The following is a 23,486-nucleotide window of genomic DNA, read 5'->3' on the forward strand; positions in this document are numbered from 1 at the left end:
CTCTATTCATCCCACCCAGCAGCTGCTCTTAAGCAGAGGTGAGCTTGAAAAGTCCTTTAGAGACATAAAACCTCACAAGTGCCTTGGGAAGCTGTCAGTCCTTTGTCCAGATAACCTAGAGACCAGAACTGCACCGCTTGCAATGAAAGGCCCTTGGTGGAACAAGTGTGGTGTCTCCATGTTCCTCTGGAAGCAACTCAAGAGGATGATGGCTTGAGCAGAGCCAAGCAAGGTGGAGCTGGGCCAGAAGCCTGCAATTTTAGGACCTTCTCTAGGGGAGGAAGGCTGTTACCTGACCTTGCTTTAGAACAATGTCCTTTCGCTCCATCTCTTTGTTTCTCTGCTCCCCCTGGTAAAACTCTGTCAGAACCATTAAGCTTCAGACAGAGGAGATCTGGTTTTTGTGCAGCTGCTTGAAGGCTTTTGCAGTTGGCCCTGGAAGCTGTGTTCCCACCATGTCCCACATCACGGGGGGGTTCCCCAGGCCCTGTGGGGGAGTGGGCTTTGTGCCTTGCTGCCTCGGGGGAAGGTTTTGTGAGCAGCGTGAAGTTCCCCAACCAATTCATACCAAGACCATACAGTTTAATGTGTTATTTATTGACAAGGTGGAGGCTGGGGCAGTGAAGGGAGGAGGCTGGGGAGGCAAAGGGGCTGCTCGGGCTTTCCTGGCAGCATGGGTTCAGTGCTTTCAGTCAATTGCTCTTCCCTGCACCTCGTCAGAGGAGCCAGGCGAAGGTGCCTGGCCCCAGCAGGATCTGTTCCCAGTCTGTCCAGCGTTGGCCCCCATGCCCTGAGCAGGGTACGGCTCTGCCAGTGTGTTCCCGACTCAGCCTCTTCCGGGCGTGGGCTGAGGACGCCTGAAACTTGTTGCTCGGATGAGTCCCCGATGCCTCCTCGACGGTGAAGTGCAGCCGGCAGTCCCCATCCCGGAGGCCGGGGGGCCGGCTCGTCTCCCGGCCTGGCCAGCGCCGCGCTTTGTGTAAGTCCTGTGGTGCTCTCCTCCGGCGGGCTGCCCCCGGTAGCAGCGACTCCCGCCTGAGGGAGCCCCAGTCCCCGATGGCACTGGCCGTCAGACGGTGACCTCGGTCTTGCTGTTGGTGGCGAGGTGCCGCGGGTGCTGCCCGTACAGCGAGGCGGAGGGGCCGAAGGCCTCGGGTGGCCCCTCAGGGCGCAGGGTGGCCAGGCCCGGCCGGCGGGGTCCACGATGGGGACCCCCCTCCCAGCCCCCCGGGAAGGCCAGACCCCCTGGCACCTTGGGGCCCTTGGCTTTGGGCAGGGGGCAGCCCTCGGCCAGCACCGGCGTCTCGGCTGGGAAGGTCAGTGTGCTGGCGGGGGGTGGCTCCAGCCCCCCGAACCGCCTGTAGAAGTCCTCGGTGGCGCTCTCTGTGGGGACAGGCGTGCAGTGTCACCCCTCCAGAGCCACCCCCTCCTGCTGGCAGGGGGGGCCCAGGGAGGGTGCAGAGGTGGGGAAGGCTGGGATGGGGCTGTAGGAGGGATTCTGGGCGCTGACTGGCTCGGGGGGATATTGGCAGTGAACTGGCTGGGCAGTGCTTTTGGAAGATCCCGGGGAACCGATTGCTGCGCAGTGCAGTGTCCGTGTGGACCCTGAGCCCTGATGGGATGGGCAGTGCTTCAGGTCTGTGTGGGATCCTGGGTGCTGGTTGACTGGGAAGCGCAGTGGCTCTGCGGGGGACCCCGGGCACTGACTGGCTGGGCAGCACAGCAGGCTGGTGGAGTGATGGAGGAGCTGCAGAGTTTCTGCTGTGAGCAGCCACCCCAGGAGCATCGGGAAACTGGGATGCTTGTTCTGCCTGTGCCCCTTTGTGAGCCCCGTGCCCCTCCCCACTTGGTTTTTGGGGTTAACGGGGTGCATGCCCTCCTCCACCATCCCACCCCCAGGGCAGCGGAACTCACCTCCAACCTTGAGGGTGGTGTAGGAAGTGTAGTCCGGGGCTGACAGGGCCAGGCTGCTGGCCAGCGGCAGGCGCTTGCCGTGGCTGTGGGGCCGCCCCAGTGAGGGGGCAATGGCCACCGCGTTGTTCAAGGGTGGCTTGTCTGGAGGGGCAGAGATGGGTGGGGGCTCAGCCGTAGGCTGTGGCCTCCCACTGTCTTTATTCACCCAAGGGAACTTACTTTTCCCCACCACACCAGTGCCTTACCTGTGCTGTTTCTGGGGGGTCCCCGGGCCAGCCCCTCGCCCAGAGGCACCTGCACACCCCCCATGAGGCTGTCCATATTCTCAGAGGGGCTGTGGCCTGGCTGCTTCAGCAGATCTGTCAGTGTCCTGGAGAGGGGTGAAGGGCTGTTAAAACAATATCCTACTCCCCTGGGACCTCAAATGCATCCCAACCCTGAACTCCACTCCTTGAAGGCAGAGCTAGGCAGCCTGGGGCTAGGAAAGAGCCACTGGGAGCAGTGCACCCAGAGTGCACCCAAGCTGCTAATCCAGCTTTTGCAGGAGGGCTAACAAGTCTAACAGCTAATTGGGGTCTGGCTGGGGCTGAGCCCTCCCAGAGCCAGGGGCATCAATGGGTAAGAGTGGTGAGGGAGATGCATGGCTTGGAGCAGGCTGCAAGGGTACAATGAACTGAGACAGAAGGAAACTGATCTGATGGAAGCTGGAGCAACACCTCTGGGATGCTTCCTGGTAGAACAGGGGAGAGGAGGCAACACCTCCAGTTGAGTCCCTTCAAAACAGAGAAGACCCTAAGGAAGGGATTAGAGAGGCCACTTGTGCCCCTTCGGGGAGGGAAATAAACTAGTGGCAGCCTCTGGTGCAGGCGCTGTATGTGCAGAACACCCTCCTTGTAAGTAACAGCATTAAACATTAAACACCATTACATAAGATAGAGCCCTATTTCGTTTAACATTCATGGACAGAGATTCTGCAGTCCCACCACAGTGCACTGGCAATGCCAGAGCGAGGCATGCTGGTGGTACCAGAGCAGGGCACACCAGCAGTGCCAGAGTGGGGCACAGTGGCAGTGCCAGAGCAGGGCACACCGGCAGTGCCAGAGTGGGGCACAGTGGCAGTGCCAGAGTGGGGCACAATGGCAGTGCCAGAGTGGGGCACAGTGGCAGTGCCAGAGCAGGGCACACCGGCAGTGCCAGAGCAGGGTGCACCAATGCTGGTGGTGCCAGAGGAGGGTACAACAGCAGTGACAGAGGGAGCACGTTGTCAGTGTTGGAGCAGAACCTTGCCACGTGCCACTGCAGCCTTTGGCAGCAAGTCCCAGGAGAGGATGGGATGCTCCTGCAGGTGCAGGGCTTTGTGATGAGAAGACACACCATTCCCCCTGCAGAGACCATCCCTGCAAGATTGCAGGGGTGTCCACTCAGGGCTTTTTTTGGCTCGCTAATCCCCAGCTCACTGTCAGCATGCCTCGCGCCTTGAAGGCTCTGGCTGGCTCACAGACGCACACCGTGAGCTGATGGTTAGCAAGTGGTTGGACGATAAAACAGCAGATTAAACTCAACATGCATAAATGCAAATTGGAGAGGGAGCAGGGAATAATCCTGACTTGGTAGATGTGTCAGCTCATGGCACCAAAGTGCTCAAAAACCTAGCAAATGTGATGCTTGGAATTTCCAGGAAAAGCAGTGAGAACAAGGGAAAAAGTAATTCATTGTGCCTGGGGGATGCTTATGCTTGTGGGGACCTAAGGAAGCCCTTTCCCTCCCAGTTTGCGTTCAGTCAACATTACAGGGCAGGGGCAAGAGCAAAGCTACAAGGAAGGGTCACTTGCCTGTGGGCTAATTACACATCATTCTTGGGAAGCTTAATCTCCAGATGGGCCAAGAGAACCCTGATAGAGCTGAAGACATTGAAACGAGCGAGGAACAAACCCTGGCAGCTGACCAGCTGGAAGGCAGCTTGGCAGAAAAGGGCCTGGGGATTCTGGTTGACACCAAGTTGACCATAAGCCAGTAGAGTGCCCTTGGGACAAAGGCGCTGAAATGGTTTCCTGGTCTGCATTAGGCAAAGTGTTGCCAGCAAGTCTGAGGAAGGTGATCCTTCCTCTCTGCTTGGCACTGGTAAGGCCACACCTCTGGAGTGCTGGCTCCAGCTTGATACAGAAGCATGGATGTATGGGAGAGAGTCCAGGGAATGGACACAAAGTTGGGACTGGAACATCTTTTATACAAAGAGAGGCTGAGAGAGCTAAGACTGTTCAGCCTAGAGAAGAGAATGTTTTGGGGGATCTTATCAATGTACATGAGTATCTAAAGGGAGGGTGCAACAAGGACAGCGTCAAGCTGATGAGGTGACAGGTGCAAACAGAAACAGGAATTACTGTTTAAACAGAAGAAACAACATTTTTTTTCCTGCAGGAGTAGTTAAATGCTTGACCAGGCTGCCTGGGGAGGCTGTGGCATCTCCATCCTGCAGCTGTTCAAAGCCTGCACCTCCCCAGGAACCTTCCTGCAACAGACTGACCCAACCAAAGTTCAGGCCGTGGATGCTGCAGTCAGAGAAACTCTGGGCACAAGCTGTGCCTAGGCTGTGCCTAGGCAGGGCAGGGGGAGGCAGGTACCCTGAGGCCATGGGTGTGGGCTGTCAACTCGGGGAGCTGCTGCCCTGTCAACTCCCACCTTCCCTGGGGTGTACTGCTCACCAGCCCCTCCCCACTGGACGCTGCCTGCTCTTGCCTGTCCCCGGGGCCAGCGCTCAAACAGGCTTGTTTCAACAGGAAGTTCAATGCGATTTGACCTATTTTTAAAATTATTTTTTCTTTTCCTCGGGTCTATTTATGAAGCTTGAGCAATCCTTTATCTATGATTTCTCTCCACATAAATCCATCAATGCTCTTTCTCATAAACGTGCCCTCCGTGCTGACCGCTCGGGGGCACGTGGACAATAACAATTAACGACAATGGCTCGAGCAGCAATTAATGAGCTGTTTTGCTAAGGTGAGAAGCACCCACAAGTCCCCAACACCAGCAGCACTTGGATTCACCCTTCCCTTGCACCTGGAGTAGCGCCACTGGCCAGGGCTGCCAGTAGGGCTCTCAGGGGCTGCACCCCTTCCCTGGCTTATCCCCAGGTGGTGCAGTGAAGGGAAGGTGGACATGGAGGGTGATACTGTGTCCCACTGAACATCACCTTGGGGGTTTTGAGCCTTAGTCTGGTCCTGTGGCTGGGGGGCTTGAGGAAGGTCAAGCTACATCTCCCTAGGTCACCTGGTGGTCTGCGGCACCAAGATGGGTCTGGAGTGCGATGGAGGAAGGGAACAGAGAGTAAGTGTAGCTTTAGACCTGCAGTGCTCATTTGTAAAAGGTCCTGATGAATGGTACCACTGAGGCCTTCATCCACAGAGTACCTGAGGCAGTGTGTGCGGGTGGCTTGACACTCAGCTTGCCTGAGCACCAACTGGGTGGGCATGCAGCCACCTCCATGGCAAACCTAGTTCTGCTTAAGGGTGCAACAAAGATGCCCCAAACCAACCTAGTGCAAGACCTGAGACCAGACACAGAGGCAGATCCAGAAGCAATAAAGATGGAGGCCAAGAGAGCTTCACAGGAGAAACCACGCAGGAAGCACTCAGTGCTCCTGATCCATCCCTAAGGGATGTGCCTGTGTGGGAGCAGGATGCTGACCTGGCACAGCAGCCCTGCCCAGGGCCTGACTCACTTTTGGGAGGCCCAAGCCCCATACCTGGTAAGCCCAGCAGGAGAGAGTATGCAAGTCCTGGCAAGGGGGCAGGGAGCAATGGGGAGACAGAAGCACAGTCTCCAGAAGAGAGGAGAGATGATGGATGGGGTGAAGTGACATTACTGCGAGCTGGAGTGGGGTCCATGGATGAGTGGGGTCATGAGGTTTGGAGCAGAGGTGCAGCGTTGCAGGAGGCACAGAGCACGCTGCAGCCACAGGTGAGCATCCCGGCTGGTCACACCACTGCTCCCAGTGAGAGCCTCAACTTCACCTCCCAAGTTTCCCACAGCTTACAGCATGTTTGCTAAGGGCAGGGGTGCCCATCCATACAACCGAGCAGCACGGGCACTGTGGGACACCTGTCCAGTGGAGCTCAGGGATGCTCAGGAAGGCGTGGGGCTATCAAAGTGTCTTTGCAAAACAGCAGTTGCAGCGGTGGGTATTGGAGCTTGGACCCAGTGGAAATGAGCATCCCCAAATATTATGTTCAGTCTAGGGACAGACCTCCAGGTCTCCTTCCCTACTGGAGCTGGATCCTCTTTTGTCCCCCAGAGAGCCAGGGCAGCACCTAATAGCATACCATACTGCCTGAAAACACTTTTTCTAGGTCTTCACCACTATCTGCTACCATGGACATCAACCGCAGGCATGGCCCTGGACTTGAGCATTGCCAGAGAAACACCCAACACGGCTGGATGCATAGTGAGGCCATATTTGGGGGACCCCAAAAAGCATGGGGAGACCCAGGGAATGAAAAGTTAGAATCGAGCACTCACCTACTGCAGCTGCCAGGGCACCTGCTCCTGACAGTTGTTTTGCCCTTCTCCAGAATCTCCCCTGCTCTCTAGGAGGCTGCTTCTTGCCCAGTTCTTCCCAAGGCATCGTTCACACCAGCTGCAAAACTGCAGTTCCCACCCAGGAGGTTTTCTGTGAGAGGTCTGGGGCATGTGCTTGCTCTCCATGTAATGGGCATGGACAGATCCTGGAGGCCCCCAAGGACCCAACGTCCTCGGAGATCCAGGGACTGAAGAAAAACACAGGCAGGTGTTCCTGACTCACGCGGGGTCTGGCCAGGCTAAGCAAGTGCTGGGGACAGATGCCAAGCATGAGCTGAGCAGGAAGGAGAGGGGATTGCCGGAGCTGCCATAAGGCCCTGCAGGAGGAAGGCGGATGAGGACCGGAGGACAAACCAGGTAGCTGCAGTCCCTTGAGCACCCACTTCCCTGGGTGGGCCAGCAGCCAAATCCAGGAGGAGACAAAGACATGTTGGAGATGACCAAGGTGTGGGGGTCTCAGGACAAGCTGGACACAGACTCAGGTGTCTCCATCAGGGAGGAGCTAATGGACTTTTTGCACCTAGTCACTCTTCTTGGGTTTGGACCAGGACCAGAACCATGACAAATGACATCTGGAGGTGGTTGACCTTACCCCCCAAGAGAGAAACCTGCAAGCAGCAGCAGTGGGAGCTGTCCGGGGCAGCACAAAGTGCCTCCCACGAGCGGAAAAACCCCGGCGGGAGGGAGGGATAGGAATGGAAATCAAGACGACCGTGCAACAGGGAGCTGGCCCAAGGCCATGATGCGGTGCCCAAGGAGCAAATGAGAAGCTCCTACCTGAGGCGCTGGGAGAGAGGCAAGGTGGCACTGCCCATGCCTTGGGCCATGCGTGGGTACAGTGGCAAGGCAGGTAGAAATAGCCCTGCTGTCTCAGAGGCACCAAGACAAAGTGTATTCCCCCAGCTGCCCAGGCACAGTGGAATGGAGGTGATAGCATCCCTTTTTGGATGCTGATGTTGTGTACCCAGCCTATGGCACTGTCTCCATCAGCCCGGCACCCAGGAAGTCATATCAGCCTGGTCTCTTGCCTGGTTCCTGGGGCTCTGCACCTGATGCACCACACCTGCCCTGCCACAGCTTTCCAGTCACCATCCCTGTGGAACCAGAGCCGGTCACAATTTGCACAGAAGGACACAGGACACAGAAGAGGGCAAGACTTCTGACTTCTGCAGTGATCGAGGTGTCCTTCTGATTTTGTCCCTCAAAGGTGGACGAGAAAAACGCACCTTCTCCCTATCTGTATGCTAGTGCCCAAAAGAGATCTGTGGCTTTATGGAGAACAGGCACCTGTCTCTCCAAACTCAGTGGGAAAATTCAGGTTTCCATAAGTTTAGAGGAAGGCAGGGACAAGGGGAAACACAGCTCCAGCAGCGCAGAATTGAGGCTACCCACAAAAAACAGCCCCTGGTGAGTGGCAGCACTCCCACTAGCATGTGATGGTGGGAGAAGGCAATACCCAATGGCAGGGGATGAGGACATGGGTCTGGGTGTCCCAGGGTCTGACCCCTCCCTGAGCACAGTATCTCCTTCCCAGGAGGTGGGGGGGATGACCAGAAAAAGACGCGGTGGCAGGCGAGTGGAAGGGGAGTCAGGAGGCTGGCGGAGGCCGTATTGATCCTGTCAAGGTGCCAACACTTCCTCAGGCAATGCGGGGGGAGGCGTGGGCACATAGCAGCACACAGCCAGGCTCCCTGCCAAGGTGGGGGCACAGCATGGATCCCCCCCAAACTGCCTCTTGTGTCTCAGGAGGGTCCTGTGACCCTCCTCCATGACTTAGTATGACCCTCCTCCAACCAGGGGTGATCAACCTCTGCTCCCCTGAGTGGGTGCAAGAAGTAGAATGGGTCTGGATTTGGGGTGCAGCACCCATTGGTTGTGTAAGTCCCAAATAGGCAGTACCCCAGGGGAAGGAGAGAGTGTGTTGGTGCTAGGGGTTGCAATCAGGACAGCTGCCTGATCATCCCAATGAAATTATTTCCACCAGCCCTGCTTTTCCTTTTTTTAAAAGCTAAAATCCCTTAACAAAATGGCATGAAAATGGGTTTCTTTCCAGGCTTGATGTCCTCACTGAGAAGATGAAAAGTAGAGCCCCAAAATGGGGAGAGAAGCAGGAGGGAGAGGGGAAGATGCACCGACAGCCACAGCAGCAGCACAGGAGTTGGGGGAGATGCAGGGGGTCTCCAGTGCCAAAGTGTGTCTGACACCTTGACCTTCCCCCCGCCAGCCCTGTGCTCAGCCCCAGGAGCAGGCTGAAAAGCAGGGATTGGAGCCACAGGGCATGGGCTCCAGGAAGAAGCTGCCCAGTTTTCCCCTGGAGGGTGTGCTCCAGGGGGTATGAGAGTGTGGATGCCCCCTGCAAGGGCAGTGTCCCACTCTGGTGCACAGAGCAGATGCCAGGGCACACCCACGCAGGCGCGCACACACACGCGTGTGCACACATGCACACGGAGTTGGCGCAGCAGCCACAGCGGAACTGTCAGTTGCCACTTCGTCTCCCCCAGTACTGCATGCAAGGCTGAGATCAAAGGCACTGCAGTCCAGAGTCACCCCACACACTGTCAGACCCTGTCTCACCTTCCTGGAGCATCAGGAACCACAGATTTGTTGTGGGGGGAAAGCCATGTCCTATAGCTCACATGTCACCCACCCCAGTGACTGGTGGGTTGGCACTCCTGAGCCAGGGACATGCCTCCTCAAGAGACAGAGCAGGTAATTTTGAGAGGAGATGGGTGTAAAACCACCCCTTCTTGTGGAGGCTGTCCTGGCTGCCAGCCCTCCCTGCCAGGTTAGTGGGTTGCAGTCAACCCACCCCCTGGTGTCTCAGCATGCTGGGACAGGGATTTTAGGGATCACCTCATCCTCTTGGCAGTCCCAAGGTGAAGCCCGGGTTCAGTCTACGCAACGGGCTAGGAACATGAGCTGCTACCCATGGGGAGATGAAGCGGGGAAGGTGGGGGGACTGGACCCCTTTACCTGGAGACGGTCATCTCTGTCTGGGGACCCTGTGCCTTCTCCAGGCCCAGCTTCGTGAAGATGCCCACCAGCACCATGATAGCCACCACACCGCAGATGATGTAGACGATCATGTTGGTCTTGTCACGAGTGGGGTCCTCGGGGGTCTCGTCCACCCGGGCAGGCGGCTGGCCCGTGTTGACCCAGTTGGGGGTGTCGTAGTTGGAGCAGCCACTCTGGTCCAGCCGCCCGGGCTTGAACTGGCAGCAGAAGCGGTACCCGCAGGTCCCGCAGCAGTACTGGTAGATGCCGGCGTTGCAGTTGAACGGCGGGTCCCACTGCCCCATCACGTCGTAGTACCCGCGGCAGCGGTCCCCCCCCGGTGGTGCCGCTCCGGTGGGCGCGGGGACCGTGGTCTCCGGCGGCGGTGCCTGGCTGCTGTTCCCGCTCTCCCCGGGCCCCCCGGTGCTGGGCTCGCCGCTCCACACCCGGCCGGGCTCCAGCAGCACCAGGCAGCAGATACCCACGACGTAGCTCGGCTCCATCCGCCCGCGGCTCCGGGGGGCCATCCGGGCGAGGAGAGGAGTTAGAGCCGCTCGCCCGGGACCGGCCGCATGGCCGCCGAAGAGCCCCGATGGAGGAGAAACGGGCTGGGGAGAAAGGGGGCGTAATGGAGGGAAGGCAAAAAAGGGTAGGAAAAAAGAAGTGGGTGAAAAAAAAAAAGTGCGAGGGGACGTACCCCCTCCCCGTGTCTCCCCAGATCGGCCGACGGGCAGAGAGATTCAGAGCAGGGGACGAGGCGGGCGGCATGGGAGAGCCGCCGCCTCCCGCCGGCCGGGGAGGGGACGCGGCGGCGGGCGGCGGGAGCGGGCGGGCGGGTCGGGCGCCGGCGGCCGCCCCATCCCCGCGCCTCTGCCCGCGCCTCCCGGCACCGCACTCCGCCGAGGAGACAGGGAGGAGAGAGGAGGGAAAAGCAGCAAAAGCCCTTCGCACCAGGGCGGGAGGAGCAGGAGGAGCAGCAGGAGGAGGAGGAGGAGTGCGGGGGAGAGGGGGAGGGAGCCGGCGCGGCCAGCGAGGCGCGGGGGGCTCGGCTCCCCCGCCGCCTGACAGCCTCCCGAGGAAACCGGAGAAGGTCCTTCGCCGAGTCCTCTGCCAGGCTCCCCGCCGCCACCGGGCGGCAGGACACCCGCCCTCCCCGTCGGGCAGCTGCCGCGGGCGGCCGGGCACGCGTGGCACCAGTCCCGCGCTGCCCGCCTGCCCCCGAGCACCACCGAGCCCCGCCGCCGCACCCCCACTCGCCCGGACGGGAGCTGCGGGCCGCAGGCTGGTACAGGAGGGGCGTATGCTGGGGGAGAGAGAGCCCCCGAGGTGCTGGGGTGCCCTTCTTCGGCCGCTCAGCAAGGGGGCACTTAGGGAAAGGGGGAGAGCAGCGGTCCCAGTCCCTCGTGAACATTAGAGCATCCCCCAAGGGGAGCTGTCGATGGGGGTCTGTAGGATGGGAAAAGTGTGGCGGGGGGGCTACTGGGGCACCCTTAGAAAGTCATCCTCCATGGAGTTGCAATGATCTTCAGCCAGCCACTGGCTGGCCCTGTGTTTGGACTCCGAAGTTCAGACTTTCTGGGGAATGTGCACCCACTGCTTTGATCTCTGGCTGGTGCCACCCGTAAAGGTGGTATTCATCCTCACTGCCAGTTCACCTTCCCAGAAGGGCATGATTTGCTTTTCCTGCTCTGGGGCCATTGATGTAAGAGCAGGGTGGGGCAAACTGAGGGGCCATCGGGCCCTTTGCCCAGCACTAACACAATGTACAGCCTGTAACAAGGGTGGCTGGGGTGAGTGACACATGGGAGATGTGGCTGCATCTTCATCACCTCCAGGCAGACCTAAATGCTTTACTAGGGAAGGTCAGCAAATCTGGCATCGCCACTGTGTTCTTGGGCATCTATTCATGCTGTGTGAGAGAGAGGATGAATAGTGCATTGTCCTGTCTTACCTCATTGGTACTGTAACCTGGGGCATGTGGCTGCCCTTGGGCTGCATAGTGCTGGCACAGGAGACCCCAGTCCCCAGGCAAGTGGTGATACAACAAGACATTATAATGATGAAGGTGGGATTAAACAGGTCGGGGAGGCTCACCTCCCTCTGGCAGATGCCTCCTTCAGGCCAGCCCATGGATCAGCTTGTCCTCAGGAGCCATGCCTTACCTGCCACATCACAGGGGGCAGGCTCATGGGATGAAACACTCCATCATCATCCTGCCTGTGCATCGTGGCAATCTGATATTTCAGGCTGGAGCTTTGCACAAAAACCATCCCACCCCGTCGAGGGTGAAACACTTGTGTCTTCTGCTGGGGGACGGATTTAGAGGATAAAATATCCTTTCCCTATTCACCAAGCCTGAGCCCTGCACGCCCCCGGTCGCTTCCCATCTGGAGTTTGGCAAAAGTCAAAGACATTGAAAGCATGGATGAAGAGAGCAGCTGGAGCCCGGGACGTGTCCGATCGGCCCCCAGTGCCTCAGTCTAATAGAGATCCATTAGGTAAGGTAGCTTGTAGCCTCCAGAGCTTCCTGAAAGAGATAGAAACCTAGTGAGGCGGAAGAAAACTGCTCGTCTCCAAAAGCCACACTTTCCCTGCATCTGGGAGGGCTCTCTGATGAAAGGCCCCACCGTCTGGAAGTTGCAGACATGGGGGTCGTTACCGCTAATAGCCAAAAGCAGCATCGGCCTTGAGAGAAGCTGCGCAAGCAAAGTTTGCTGCTGCCCAGGTAACGCCAGCAATCGTTTCCCAGGCACCGGGCGATTGCTCCCGACGTGTGTGCGAGCAGAGTCGCCCCGGGGGCCCGGAGTTTCACAGACTGTTAACAGCCAGAGCGAAAAACTGGCCAAAAACGGGGAGTTTGCTGGAAAATGGTTGCCTGGCATGACCTGCGAGAAAGGGAACGGTTTTAAGGCGGGGGGAGGGTGTTTACTGAGTGTGAAGCAGCCGATTTAAAGGGTCTCTGGGAGCGAGAAGGAAGGAGGAAGAGCCGCTCGCTGGTGTTAGCTGCGTCCATCAACCCAGAAGGAAAGCAAAGGCCAGGGTAGGGTGCAGAGGAGCACCCTCCCGGCACGTCCCCGGCTCGCAGGGCCGGCCGGCGCTGGCTCCGTGCAGTGCTGGCACCAGGGGCTGCAGCCCGCAGCCCCGCTGAGCCGTCAGCTCATCTTTGTCAAATAAGTGACCCAGCCACTAGCTGCATCCCCAAAGGGAGGGGGGTGTGAGAGGGAAATCCTGTAGCCCGGCACCTACGCTCTAACATCATTGGGAAGCGGCGGCAGGACCCGCAGGAAAATTCAGGTCAGCAGGGACCTCCGGACAAAAAGCAAAGAACGTGCTTGCAACATCCACGGGCACTTCTAGGGAGGGGGATTTGGGAGAAGAGCTCCGTTAGACTTTGACCACCAGCCCTGGAGGATGTCACGGAAATATTCCCTGTAGTGACAATGCCACCCGGACTACAGAAGGGTGCCTCTGCGCCTGCAGAAATAGGATATACGGGCGGTTCAACACCGAGCGGGGAGGGATACGCCGAGCGCTGACACTGTAAACAGATTGTTTCTGGCAGGCCACGGTGATCTGGAGAAGATCCTCTCTGTCACAGCCAGAGAGCCCGACAGACCCAGATCCCTGCTGATCATGGGGGTGCAAGCCTAGCAGAGCTGCCAGGCTCTTGCCCAAGGAGCAGAAGCAGGAGGGAGCCATCACCATCATCAATGTGGAGTAAAGCCCTGGGAGCCTCCCTGAATGTGTGAGGATTGGGGTGCAGTCAGCTCCTGAGAAAAGCTAGCAGTGTTTGGAGTGTTTGGAGCCCCAAAGCTACCCCGCCAACCCCCCCCCCCCCCCTCTCGCCCCTCATCCGGGGAATCAGAGACACCTTTCCCCCCCAAAAAAGTGATTTTTACCATGCAGGACTGACCTGGACTCAGGGCCAAGGGGTGAATGAAGGAAAGGGTGCTGCTGTGGGGTGGATGTCCCATCTCAAAGGGCTGTGCTGCGATAGGAGGGCTCCAGCACCTCATGCTTGTGTGCTGAGGAGTGCTGCCAGAGTGGGTTTTGCTGCTTGCAAATCAGCAACTAACACCCGACATCATCAGCTAGGAAGAGCTGAAGGCGAAAGAAGGCTGTCAGGAAGAGCTTCCAGCATGCGCTGCAGCACTGTCCTCTGCCTGGAGGCAAAGGAGAGGAAGAGCTCCTGCCATCATCCCTGGGAGTACATGGGGCATGTGTATCCCCCCCACATTCCCCAGGATACACCAGAGAAACCTACTTCCCTCCAAAACTTCAGCTACTGAAGCTGGTTCTGTTCCAAGGCTAGAGCTGGGGAAGAGTCTCCCCTTGCCTTTGTTTCTGTGAGGGAAATTTCTTTGGCCATCAGCATCCTTCTTGGAAGTTCTGAGTTTTCTCAGACCCATTGTCTAGGACTGGGATAAGGGACCCCTGGACTGTGATTAGAGATCCCTGGGGTCAAGCACTGGGCTAATGTGCAATCAGATCCTACTCCCCTCCTCACATTATCATATGCTTAATGGATTAGGGAAACCAAAGCAGATCTTGGGCTACTGGTGTAAAGCAGGGCAAGTTAAACGCACTGGAGGATGCACAGAGATGAGGTGGCTGAGCCCAGAGCAGACACCATCTACCCTATTTCCAGCCCAGTGTGCACAAGGGTTTTATTCTCCTGCCTGTGCTTGATGCTCTGGCTGTAAAACGGCTGTAAAAGAACAACTGTGCCTCATAATGGCTTACAGAGAACACAGAAGCATATGTGCTTTACCATTACCATCATAACTGCAAACATTCAAAAGTTGAGATTTGCAAGCTTCCAGCTTCCTAAAGGCAGCTGGATTCAAATCCAAATGACATCCAGAGGAATGAGGAGAAAATCAGCTCAAAGCAAGGGCTTATTTTTAATTTATGTCACAGTATGGGCAAGCAGGATCTGGGCTGGAAGCCCGAGCTCCCTCAGCTGCCACTGTTAGAGGGCAGCCGTGCCTCCACATATAGCACAAAGACCCACGAGCATCAGCTGTGACCCCCAGGCTGTCTGCATATGGACTTTGCATTTTGGATTAAACTTGGAGACAGTGCTGGTAAATGTTCCCCTTTGCAGGCGCTTGGTACATCAGCTCGCTAGCCCAGGGGTTTTGCTGATGCAGCCTGGAGGTTGTGTTGGGGATGGCTGCAGAGTGTTTGCAGCCCCCTTCACACTCATCTGAGCTTCAGGGCAGTTGGTGGGATGTTGGACCCAAAACTGTCCCCTCACTGGTGCCTGCAGGCTGAGCAGGAGCACCCCAGCCTCAAACCTCCTACACTGGGCTTGTGTGGCAGGTCCCCGTTGCTATCCTGGGTGGAGCCCGAATATTTTCTCCTTTCCTTTTTAAAGTAAGTTTCTACCAGTTTTTCAAGCATTAAAAAGCCAGATAAACACCTGGAAGCAGCAATGCACAGCCCAGCTTACTCAGCAGCGCAGTGGCATCTCTGGCTACGCTCCCTCTCTCCACCCCCTCCGCTCTCACCCCGACCACCCCTCATGCAACGTGCTGATTCAAACCACAATCATTTAGGGCAAAACACACCCAAAGAGAGAAAGGATGAGAGCAGCCATCGCAATGCAGAGCATCCTTAAGGGCTCAGCGTAACAACTGTGCGAGAAGGGGATCTGCTATAGGGAGGGTGGGAGGCAGCGGAGCCAGCTCCAGGCTGCTTTAGCCAATTGTGGAGCAATAAAAACCAGACCGTGGCAGCAAAAGGGACCCAGTGCTTCCCCTCCCGTGCTTGAGGACCCGAGATGGTGGTGGTGGCAGTGAGCTGTTGGGGTTTGCTGGGATGGGGGATTTAGGGCGCCTGTTCCGGCGGCTGAGGCAGGGTCTGCAGGAGGAGGCCATATGGCCAGGAGCAGCGTGCTGCGTGCTGTCCCGGCGTCAGACCGGCAGCAGCGGGCACAGCCTCTCCTCGGGAAGGGCGGCCGTGCCAAGCACAGGCTCTGGCACAGGTGCCGGCCGGCTGCCAGGTACACTCAGGTGCTGCGGGCGGCTCAGAGCCCGCAGGGCAGCATGGCATGGCCAGCAAGGCAGGATGCCCCTGTGCAAACCAGCTGTCCCTCCTCATCTCCTCATCCCCTGGAACCAGGAGACATGTAGGGGCTCATGACCCCCTCGCAGCACAGGTTTGGGCCAGGTGGATCTAACTGTGGTTGGTTGTAGCAAGGTATGAATGTTGATGAAATCTTTGCTTCTACAAGACCAACATTTTGACATGGAAGCAGAGGATGACTGGTGGAACATTGGCGGCAGGAGCTCATCCACCTCCCCCTCTGCCAGCTCTTCCCTGTGCTGGGGGACAGGCTCTTCCAGCAGAGGCTTGAAGGGGCTCAGCATACTTCTCCTCTCATGATAACCCTTTTCCAGCAAAGGCTGGCTCCACTGGGGCCCAGTTCACTGGACTCCTGCCCTTTCTTGAGATGCCAAGGGGTGGAAAAAAAATTAGGGATGTGTTCTGAGAAAGGAGCTTCAGGCAGATACCGGGAAAGGCTTGTGAGCAGAACAGGACAGGAAAGATCCTTAATTAAAACCAGGGAAGGGCAAGGAAGGTCCAGAAAATCAGTTTTGCTTTTCCAATGGAAGAGAACAAGGGTGAGAGGGTAAAGAAAGCCCAGAGGTGTGGATGTGCAATGCCTGTGCACCGCCTCTGCACAGAGCGGTGTGCTGCATTTGGGACCATCACTTTCCTCCACCTGCCCTTCCACAGGCACTGGTATGTGCCTCTTCCCCTCTGTAGCAGCAAACTGCAGGCTCTCTGTGCCCTTGGCTTCCCAAGGGTGTCCCAGGATGGATGTACTTGTCCTTTGATGTCTCTTTTCACTGGATTACAGAGGAAGGAGAGGGCTTTGCTATGAGAGGGCTGGCTGCGAGCAGAGCTCCCTTGCCCGCTGGGAGCCCGTGGGCTTTCGAGCCAGCTTCATTTTGGCATGATCCGCCTCTGCAAGTGAGAGCTGCTGAGGATGGCCCAATCCTATTAGAGGCAGGGATTTGCTTCAGGTCTCCTACCATTACCCTGATGACATTTTGTTGTGCAATAAGCCTCTGTCTTTTGGGAAACTAAAAATCAAGTGCACCGCCTTCCCACATAGGAACTGTCCCTGTGCCACGCCGGCAGCAGCCTCCCTGCAGCAATCAGGAGTCACCTTGGTGCTCCTACCAGATATGTCATTTTCCTTCTGCCTCCCAAATCCCAGCCCAAGGACAGGACAGATGCCACCAGCAGCAGGGCTTTAGGTGGAACAAATCCTGTATTTTCCACACAGGAAGAGCAAATCAGTGAATAGCTTTGAAACTAATACAGGACAGTTGGTGGGTGCACCCACCCAAGGGAAACAGGGCACACTGAAAACTCCTGTGAACAGGAATGCAGGAGGATCCATGGCAAAGCTTGGGGAAAAGAAGGGAAAAGGAGAAAGGCAATATTGGCTCCCAACAAATAATTTCTGAAGGTCTGTGTGAGGTTTGCAAAGTGCTGAGGCTGGATGTGGGGCTCAGTAACTATCTGCAGCTCTGCAAAGGACAAGGTAAGGGGGATAATATACAGCGAGGGGAATAGGAATAAATTAAGCAGAACAGGAGAAAAACCTGAAAATCCAGACAGGGAGATGTATGTGGCTATAGACAGATCTCAGACTGTCCCATTAAAAACATGCCAAAAGCAGCAGAGAGGGATCAGGGTGGGGATGTGACGGGTCTGCTCTCACTTCTGCAGCTGTCTGCATGCAGCAGCAGGGTGCAGGTGGAGGGAGCTGTGAAAACTCCTTTGAGTTGGCTGATACTGTGGGCAGGGAAGGTATGTGGCTGAGTGAGGAGAGCTTTGTTCAAGCCTCCCAGGTACTAATCCTCATCACTCCTCTTGGAGGACCAGTTCACAGTCTCATAGTTCTTGCAAAGGCAGATGTCCCTGATGTCCCCTGAATGGGGCTGTCACTGCTGGACATTCATCTTGTCACAAGAGCCCTTGGATACACTGTGCAGTTGCCCTCTGGTGCTGCTCTTGGCCTCATCCTTTGCTTTCTGCCCCTCATGCTCTGTTTCTGGATGTACCATCAGCCTGTTGCAGACAGAGAATGATGATGGCCCTGCCCTGGCTGGAGATGGGTTGTGGCTGCTGGAGCAAGGGGGGTAAATGCAGGGATGCCCAGATAATTTTTAAAGCTTGCCCATATTTGTAACAACCAGTGGAAGTAATTGCAAATATGAGGAGAAAAATAAACTCTTGGCAGCCACCAGCAGCAGGTTTCTCCTCTACCAGTGGCAGCATGGAGAGCCCAGCAAGCATGGGCCACGTCTGAATTAGGTGCAAAAACTCCCAGATGGGCCTGGCACCATTGGAAAAGGGAAGCCAAGCTGGGAGCTGGGAGAAGAGCTTGGTCAGAGGTCCCCTTCCCCAGGGTCCTGCCTGGGGCATGGGAAGAGGGAACCACACCCTGGGCAGAAACCAAGCTGGCTCAGAAAGCTGCTTCCCAGCTTGCCCCAGAGATTCCACGTTAGCACAGATGTGTCACTGAGCACAGCATGCCCAGAAGCATCTCCTGATTTCTGCTCCCGTGGCATCTAGGAGACTGAGACCATACCCTGGGTTTTGGGAGGCATGAAGGATGCACAGTGATAAAGATTTGCCAACATGGGAGCTCTCTTCTGCTTCAGTTTGTCCCTCTTGAGTTAAGGCTGGAGCCCCTGACAGCTCAAGGTTGCTCTAGGTAAAGTATTTCCAATACTTCAGAAGGAGAAAAGCCCAGACTTGCACCACCCTGCAGTGTGAAAGTAGTACGTGTATCAGAGATACCAAATGGTTCTTTGGAGGGGCAGGGGATGTTTTAGTATTGATCACACATTTAGATGTTTAGCTCACATTTCCAGCTTGTCCTTCAGCTCTGAGTAGCAGCTTGCTGGCTGCATGGTGACAGTGGCCACCACCAGCCTGCCCTCATCAGGCAGCAGGACCAGTGGGAGAAGGGGTGGTTGGGCTGGTGGCGGCAGGGAAATGTCATGCCTTGCTGAGCAACAGAATTGCTAAGACAAAAAAAGCTCGGTCTTGAAAATTAGCAACACCTGAGTGGCCCTTCTGCCGTCTTCCACATCATCGCCAGAGACATTTCCCCGTTGCACCAGCTTTACCTCAGGGGACGGATGCCGCTGCAAGCCATGCTGCCCCCACTGCCACTCTCATGCCACTTTCCCCTCCTTGACTTGCCAGGCAGGCTCTGTGGCTTTAGATATCAAAGGAGCTGGAGCTCCAAAGGCCCTGCCAGGATCCCCACCCACAAAAGTGCCCATGGGGCTCTGCCTTCATCAGCAAGGTGTGGGTTTCTAGTCATCCTTCTCACAGAGAAAAGGCTTGAAAAGGTAAAATGAATATAGCCTAGAGGCTCAGAAACCAGAGATTAAATAAGAAAAGTTCCAAAACTTCACTTTTTTCCTTCTTTTTGTTCTACTCTCACAATCCTTATGCCAGGTTTTGGTTTTCCGCAGGCCTGGCTCCTGCCCTGAGGTGCCTGAAGGCCCCCTGTGCCAGGGCCCCCTGAGAGAGCTGCTGGTGTTCTGGGAGGGCTTTGCAGTCTCCTCCTGCAGCAAAGATGCTTTCCCCCCGGAGTGGGAGAGATGGGCTGCTGGCACCCACCCCACTCCCCCTGCATGTGGCGGGGGTCCCAGGCAGGCTGCCAGCCCCTCACTCTCCATCTGGCTCGCACCAGGGTGTGCAATCCTTTCTGCACAGTATGCCTGGAGCTGTGGCTCCTCTCTGGGACATCTCCCAGTGAGCAGGTCCCCCTCCCTTTGCCTCCTCCCCAGGGCAGCCAAGCTGCGTGGCTCTGTGCGAGCACAGCAGGAGGACAGATCTGAGGAGACAGGAGGAAAACGAACTCCCTTAAATGTGATGGAGGCGACTGCCTGGTTCTGTCAGCCATTGCCCCCTCTGCCCCCCCTCCTCCCTGCACCCAGCTTGTCTCCTGCTGTTTTTCTCTCTCTCTGGGTATAAGATGTCATAAGGATTCGGCCCAAATATCCCTGGGTGCTGCTCTCACCCCATGCTCATCTCTTGAGGTCACCTTGGAGTCCAGCGCTGTCCCCTCTAAGATGGGAGTTGGCCACAAAGGCGACTGCAGTGGAAATCTCACCCTTGAAATGCTGGGTGGGAGCAGATGTGAAGCTCTGTTGTCACCCTTGAGGAACAAATCATTTTAAATGGTTTAAATGGTGACCAGCTAGTACTGCTGCTGGAAGAGGAATCACTGCTCACAGAATCAGCTAGGCTGCACCAGTGCAGTGGGGCTGGAGCTAGGGAAGTGCTCAGGCAGAGCCCCAGTTCTAAATCCTTCAAGTTTTGCTACAGTTCCCAGGATGGTCATCAAATGCGAGTTTGTGAGCCATGGTGCTGGCACAGTGATCGCAGATGTGCACAGATGTGTGAGGCAGGGAGCACTGGGAGTCATGGCAGTGATGGCACTGTCCAGGCAGATCACCATGGTTTTGGGGTCATTGCCGTCAAACGATGTCATCATGTATTACACCTGCCCCATGACCTTGCTGGCAGCAGATGCAAACCTTATGGACTCTTCTAGTGAACCTCATCTCCTTCCCAAAATGGCTCAGAGAGGCCATATCTGCCCCCAGTGCCCCAAAGCCATCTCTGCCACCTTGTACCGATGCATCTGGGGCGTGTGAAATGGATGCAGTTTTCCTGCTGTCCCTTTCTCCTGTGCATCTGTCCACCCCAGCACACTGCCTCTGCCACCATCAGGGCAGCCACTTTCCTCCCCACTGTCCCAGGAGACAGCTCTGGTTTTCCTGGCAACCCTGCAGTGGGGCTGCCTCACTACGGGCCTTTAATGAGGAGTTAATTGCTGCTGACACTGCCTGGGCCAGGGAATTCTCTCCTGGGTCTCCGATAGCACTTGGCCAGGATGGAGCGCAAGAGGAGGAAGAGTCAGTGCTGCCGGTAAATGTGCTCCAAGACAGCGAGGGAGCAAGGGCTGCCGCATCTTTATTCCCTGTTGACCCATTTAAAGCAAGCACCGGTGACTAAGGGAGCTGGCAGGAGGATAAAAATACCTCCCACATGTTCACTACGAGGCCAGGGACAGAAATACGGGTGCCATCACCTCTCTGGTGAGTGGTTGGGGTCACACAGTGTTTTGCAATCCCAAAAGTGGAGTCTCCAGTGTCTCTCACAGCAAACACAACCACAGTGGGTGTCCTCTGCTCAGAGCTTCCTGTCACACACCGTCCCAAGAGTCAGCTCCCTTGCAACCTCCCTTTCCTTCCTTGGGGCTGTAGCAATCAGAAAAAACAACCAATCAAACAAACAAAAAACCCCAACAACCCCAAAAGCAGAGGTTCTCCCTTATTTCCAGCAAAAGGAGAGAACATCACACAAGGAAATCTTCCCTGCAGACCTCAGCCATGCAGGTCACTGCACTGCTGCTGAAATATCTGTGTCACTGCACTGTTCACCCTGTTGGGGTCACGTCCCTGTGGAGCTATGTCCCGCTGCAACCAGACAGGGCAGATCCTGGAGTCCTCCTCACCTCCCTGGCATAAGCTGCTCCAGACACTGCATTGCCACCTCATGGGAAAACACACACAATTTTCTGGGTTGGCAGCAGGGATCCAGTGCTGCTTTCCTGGCCCCTCCACACTGGCACACCTGGGAGCTTTTGCACTTGGAGTGGGCTCAGTACACAGTCTCTTTGCTAGCAAGATGCTGGAGACCAGCAACCACACCTGGTACCTGGTATTTTATTTGGTCTTCTTCAGGTCACACAGCTGCCTGCTGCTTTACTGAACCTTGAAAGACATATTTTGCAGGCAGAAAAATGTTGAATGAAGCTGGTTTATTAGCAAACTAAAATGTCTTAAACCAAGCAAGTGGACTACAGCAGATACCCCATCCACTTAGCATTTAGCAGTTCAGCAAAGAAGAAGAACCCATGCAGGAGAGTGCTGTGCCCAGGCTCACAGAGGGCACCATGTCTCCTCACATGAGATAGCACAGAGAGGTGTCACAGGAAGGTATCAATCACCTTCCCTACCTGGTGGGCACAAAGCCCACTGGCCAGGCATGGGGACAAGGGCTGGTATGGGCCAGGCATGGTTACTGCCACCTGTGGGTTCAAACTTGTGGGGTTTGCTAATAATTTGTTCATTAATAGATGGAGGCTTGGGGTGAGTTACAGCAAGGAGCTGACAAGCTCTGGGTCTCTCCCTCTTCAGTGATCCCAAACTCCCTGTCAGGGATGGAGAGGGCTTGCAAAGCAGCAAGCAAGCAAGTTTCTCTTGCCTATGGCTTTCATGGACTGATCTAGCCCCAAAATCTGGGTAAGCATTAGCAGGAGACTGAATGTTGAGGCGGAGGTTTATGGGCACCAGCCAGTTGCACAGCATGCTGAGTGGGCAGCACCAGAACCCAAACACTGCTGTCCCTGAAGGACTTGCTTGCTGAATATATCCACCCAGATATATAAGTAGATTGTGTAGGGCAATGCCTTAATGCTAGTGAGGATGTAAATTGGTCCCCTGTAGAGTCAGAGTCATTGGGAGAAGCAGTATATGCTGAAATAGGCAGTCCTGCTTTCTAAATCTGTAATTCCAGCTCTGGCTATATTTTCATCTTTCTAATAATATGTGCAAATATAGTACGGATGAATCACAGGCTGCAGGCTTCAGGGGTTTTTTTCCCATCCTTTCTCTGCAAATCCATCATGTGGGGGAGAGGGGCTGACGGAGCAAAGGAGCTCAGACCCAGGGGAGATCCTGTCCCAACCAAGCCTAAATCCATCCCCTTGCACCTCTGTGTGCTGTCAATCCCAGCCAGGAGCAAGTGGTCCCTCCCACTCTGATTGCCTCCACCATTTCATCCCTGCAGTGTAACATTCCTGCCCGGGAACATTTATTTCCCAGGACACTCCTGAATCATTCCCAAACCAGTGGACCTGTCCCATCCCTGTCTGCATCCCAGGGTTTGTACATCCCCACATCTGGATTTGCCTGCTGGGAATTTCTTGCTTTGTTGCAAGGACCTTTTGCAAATGTTAATGCTTTCCTTGCGCTGGAGAGCTCTTCGGCTGATCTGCCAGAACACATTTCACACGCTTCTCCTAGAATTATGCCCTTTGCTTTTCCCGGCGTTCAAGCTGAAGCAGAGCCTAGTGTGCCAGCGGCATGCAAGGAGAGCAACGAGTCGGCCGTGCCGGCTGCGGGGGCAGCGGAGCCAGGGGTTAAGCGCTGCCCAAGTGAGCGTTTGCTGCATGCTGGCTCCCGGGCAGAGGGGGGACAGCAGGGGTCCTCATGGACCCACCCTATTCCTTGGGTTTTGTGAGTGGAAGCTGGATCACAGCATCCCTTGAAGCAAGACAGGCTTCAACGCTGCCCCTGTGACAGCGCGCATAAACCTGAGTTCAAAGTGCGTCACAATTTAGGCATGAGCATTCTAGCTGCGGAGGGCTCTGGATTTGGGCTGAAAGCAAAGGATGAGGTAAGGATAAGCTCCTCTTAACACCTCCAAGGCCAGCGGTTCCCCCCCAGTTTCTCTCTCCTGGAGCCCATGCTGGGCTGTCCACACTCCCTGCACAGCATTTAGCCATCTCTGGAGGCACTGCCACTGCTGCGCTCTGGGCCAGGAGCAGGAAAAGTGGATATGCCCCAGCAGGTCCCTGCGGCTGAGAGAGCAGAGGGGCCTGGCCATGGTGTGAGAGGCAGCAGGTGGAGAGGTCAAGGAGATCTCTCCTGAGCATGGGGTCGGTGCTCGATTGGCTGCAGTGGACACTCAGTGTCACAGGGAGGTGGTGTTTAGGGGGACTCTTTCACTGCTGTGGCCATTTGTCATCAGAGCTGGCATGGGGCTCAGGGTGGGCAGGGGAGTGCTGGGACAGAGGGTTCCCAGCAACACTCTGGTACAATCTGCCCATGTGGATGGACATCCCTCTACACCCCCTGCATCCTCCCAATCCCCTCTATCTTCTTCAT

At 56.2% G+C, this 23,486-nt stretch overlaps 1 protein-coding gene across 1 annotated transcript; it reads right to left on the reverse strand.

Annotated features, from left to right (window-relative positions):
* Positions 1-1,069: 1,069 nt before the first annotated feature.
* LOC131592734 (protein shisa-8-like) lies at positions 1,070-10,010 on the reverse strand. The gene is made up of 4 exons (XM_058864466.1): positions 9,463-10,010; positions 2,160-2,284; positions 1,915-2,055; positions 1,070-1,383 (listed from the first exon to the last, which is right to left on the reverse strand). Exons 1-4 carry the CDS (start codon positions 10,008-10,010, stop codon positions 1,070-1,072), a joined length of 1,128 nt encoding a protein of 375 aa, XP_058720449.1.
* Between the last annotated feature and the right edge of the window lie 13,476 nt (positions 10,011-23,486).

This window comes from Poecile atricapillus, chromosome Z, assembly GCF_030490865.1.
Source record: "Poecile atricapillus isolate bPoeAtr1 chromosome Z, bPoeAtr1.hap1, whole genome shotgun sequence".
NCBI lineage: Eukaryota > Metazoa > Chordata > Aves > Passeriformes > Paridae > Poecile > Poecile atricapillus.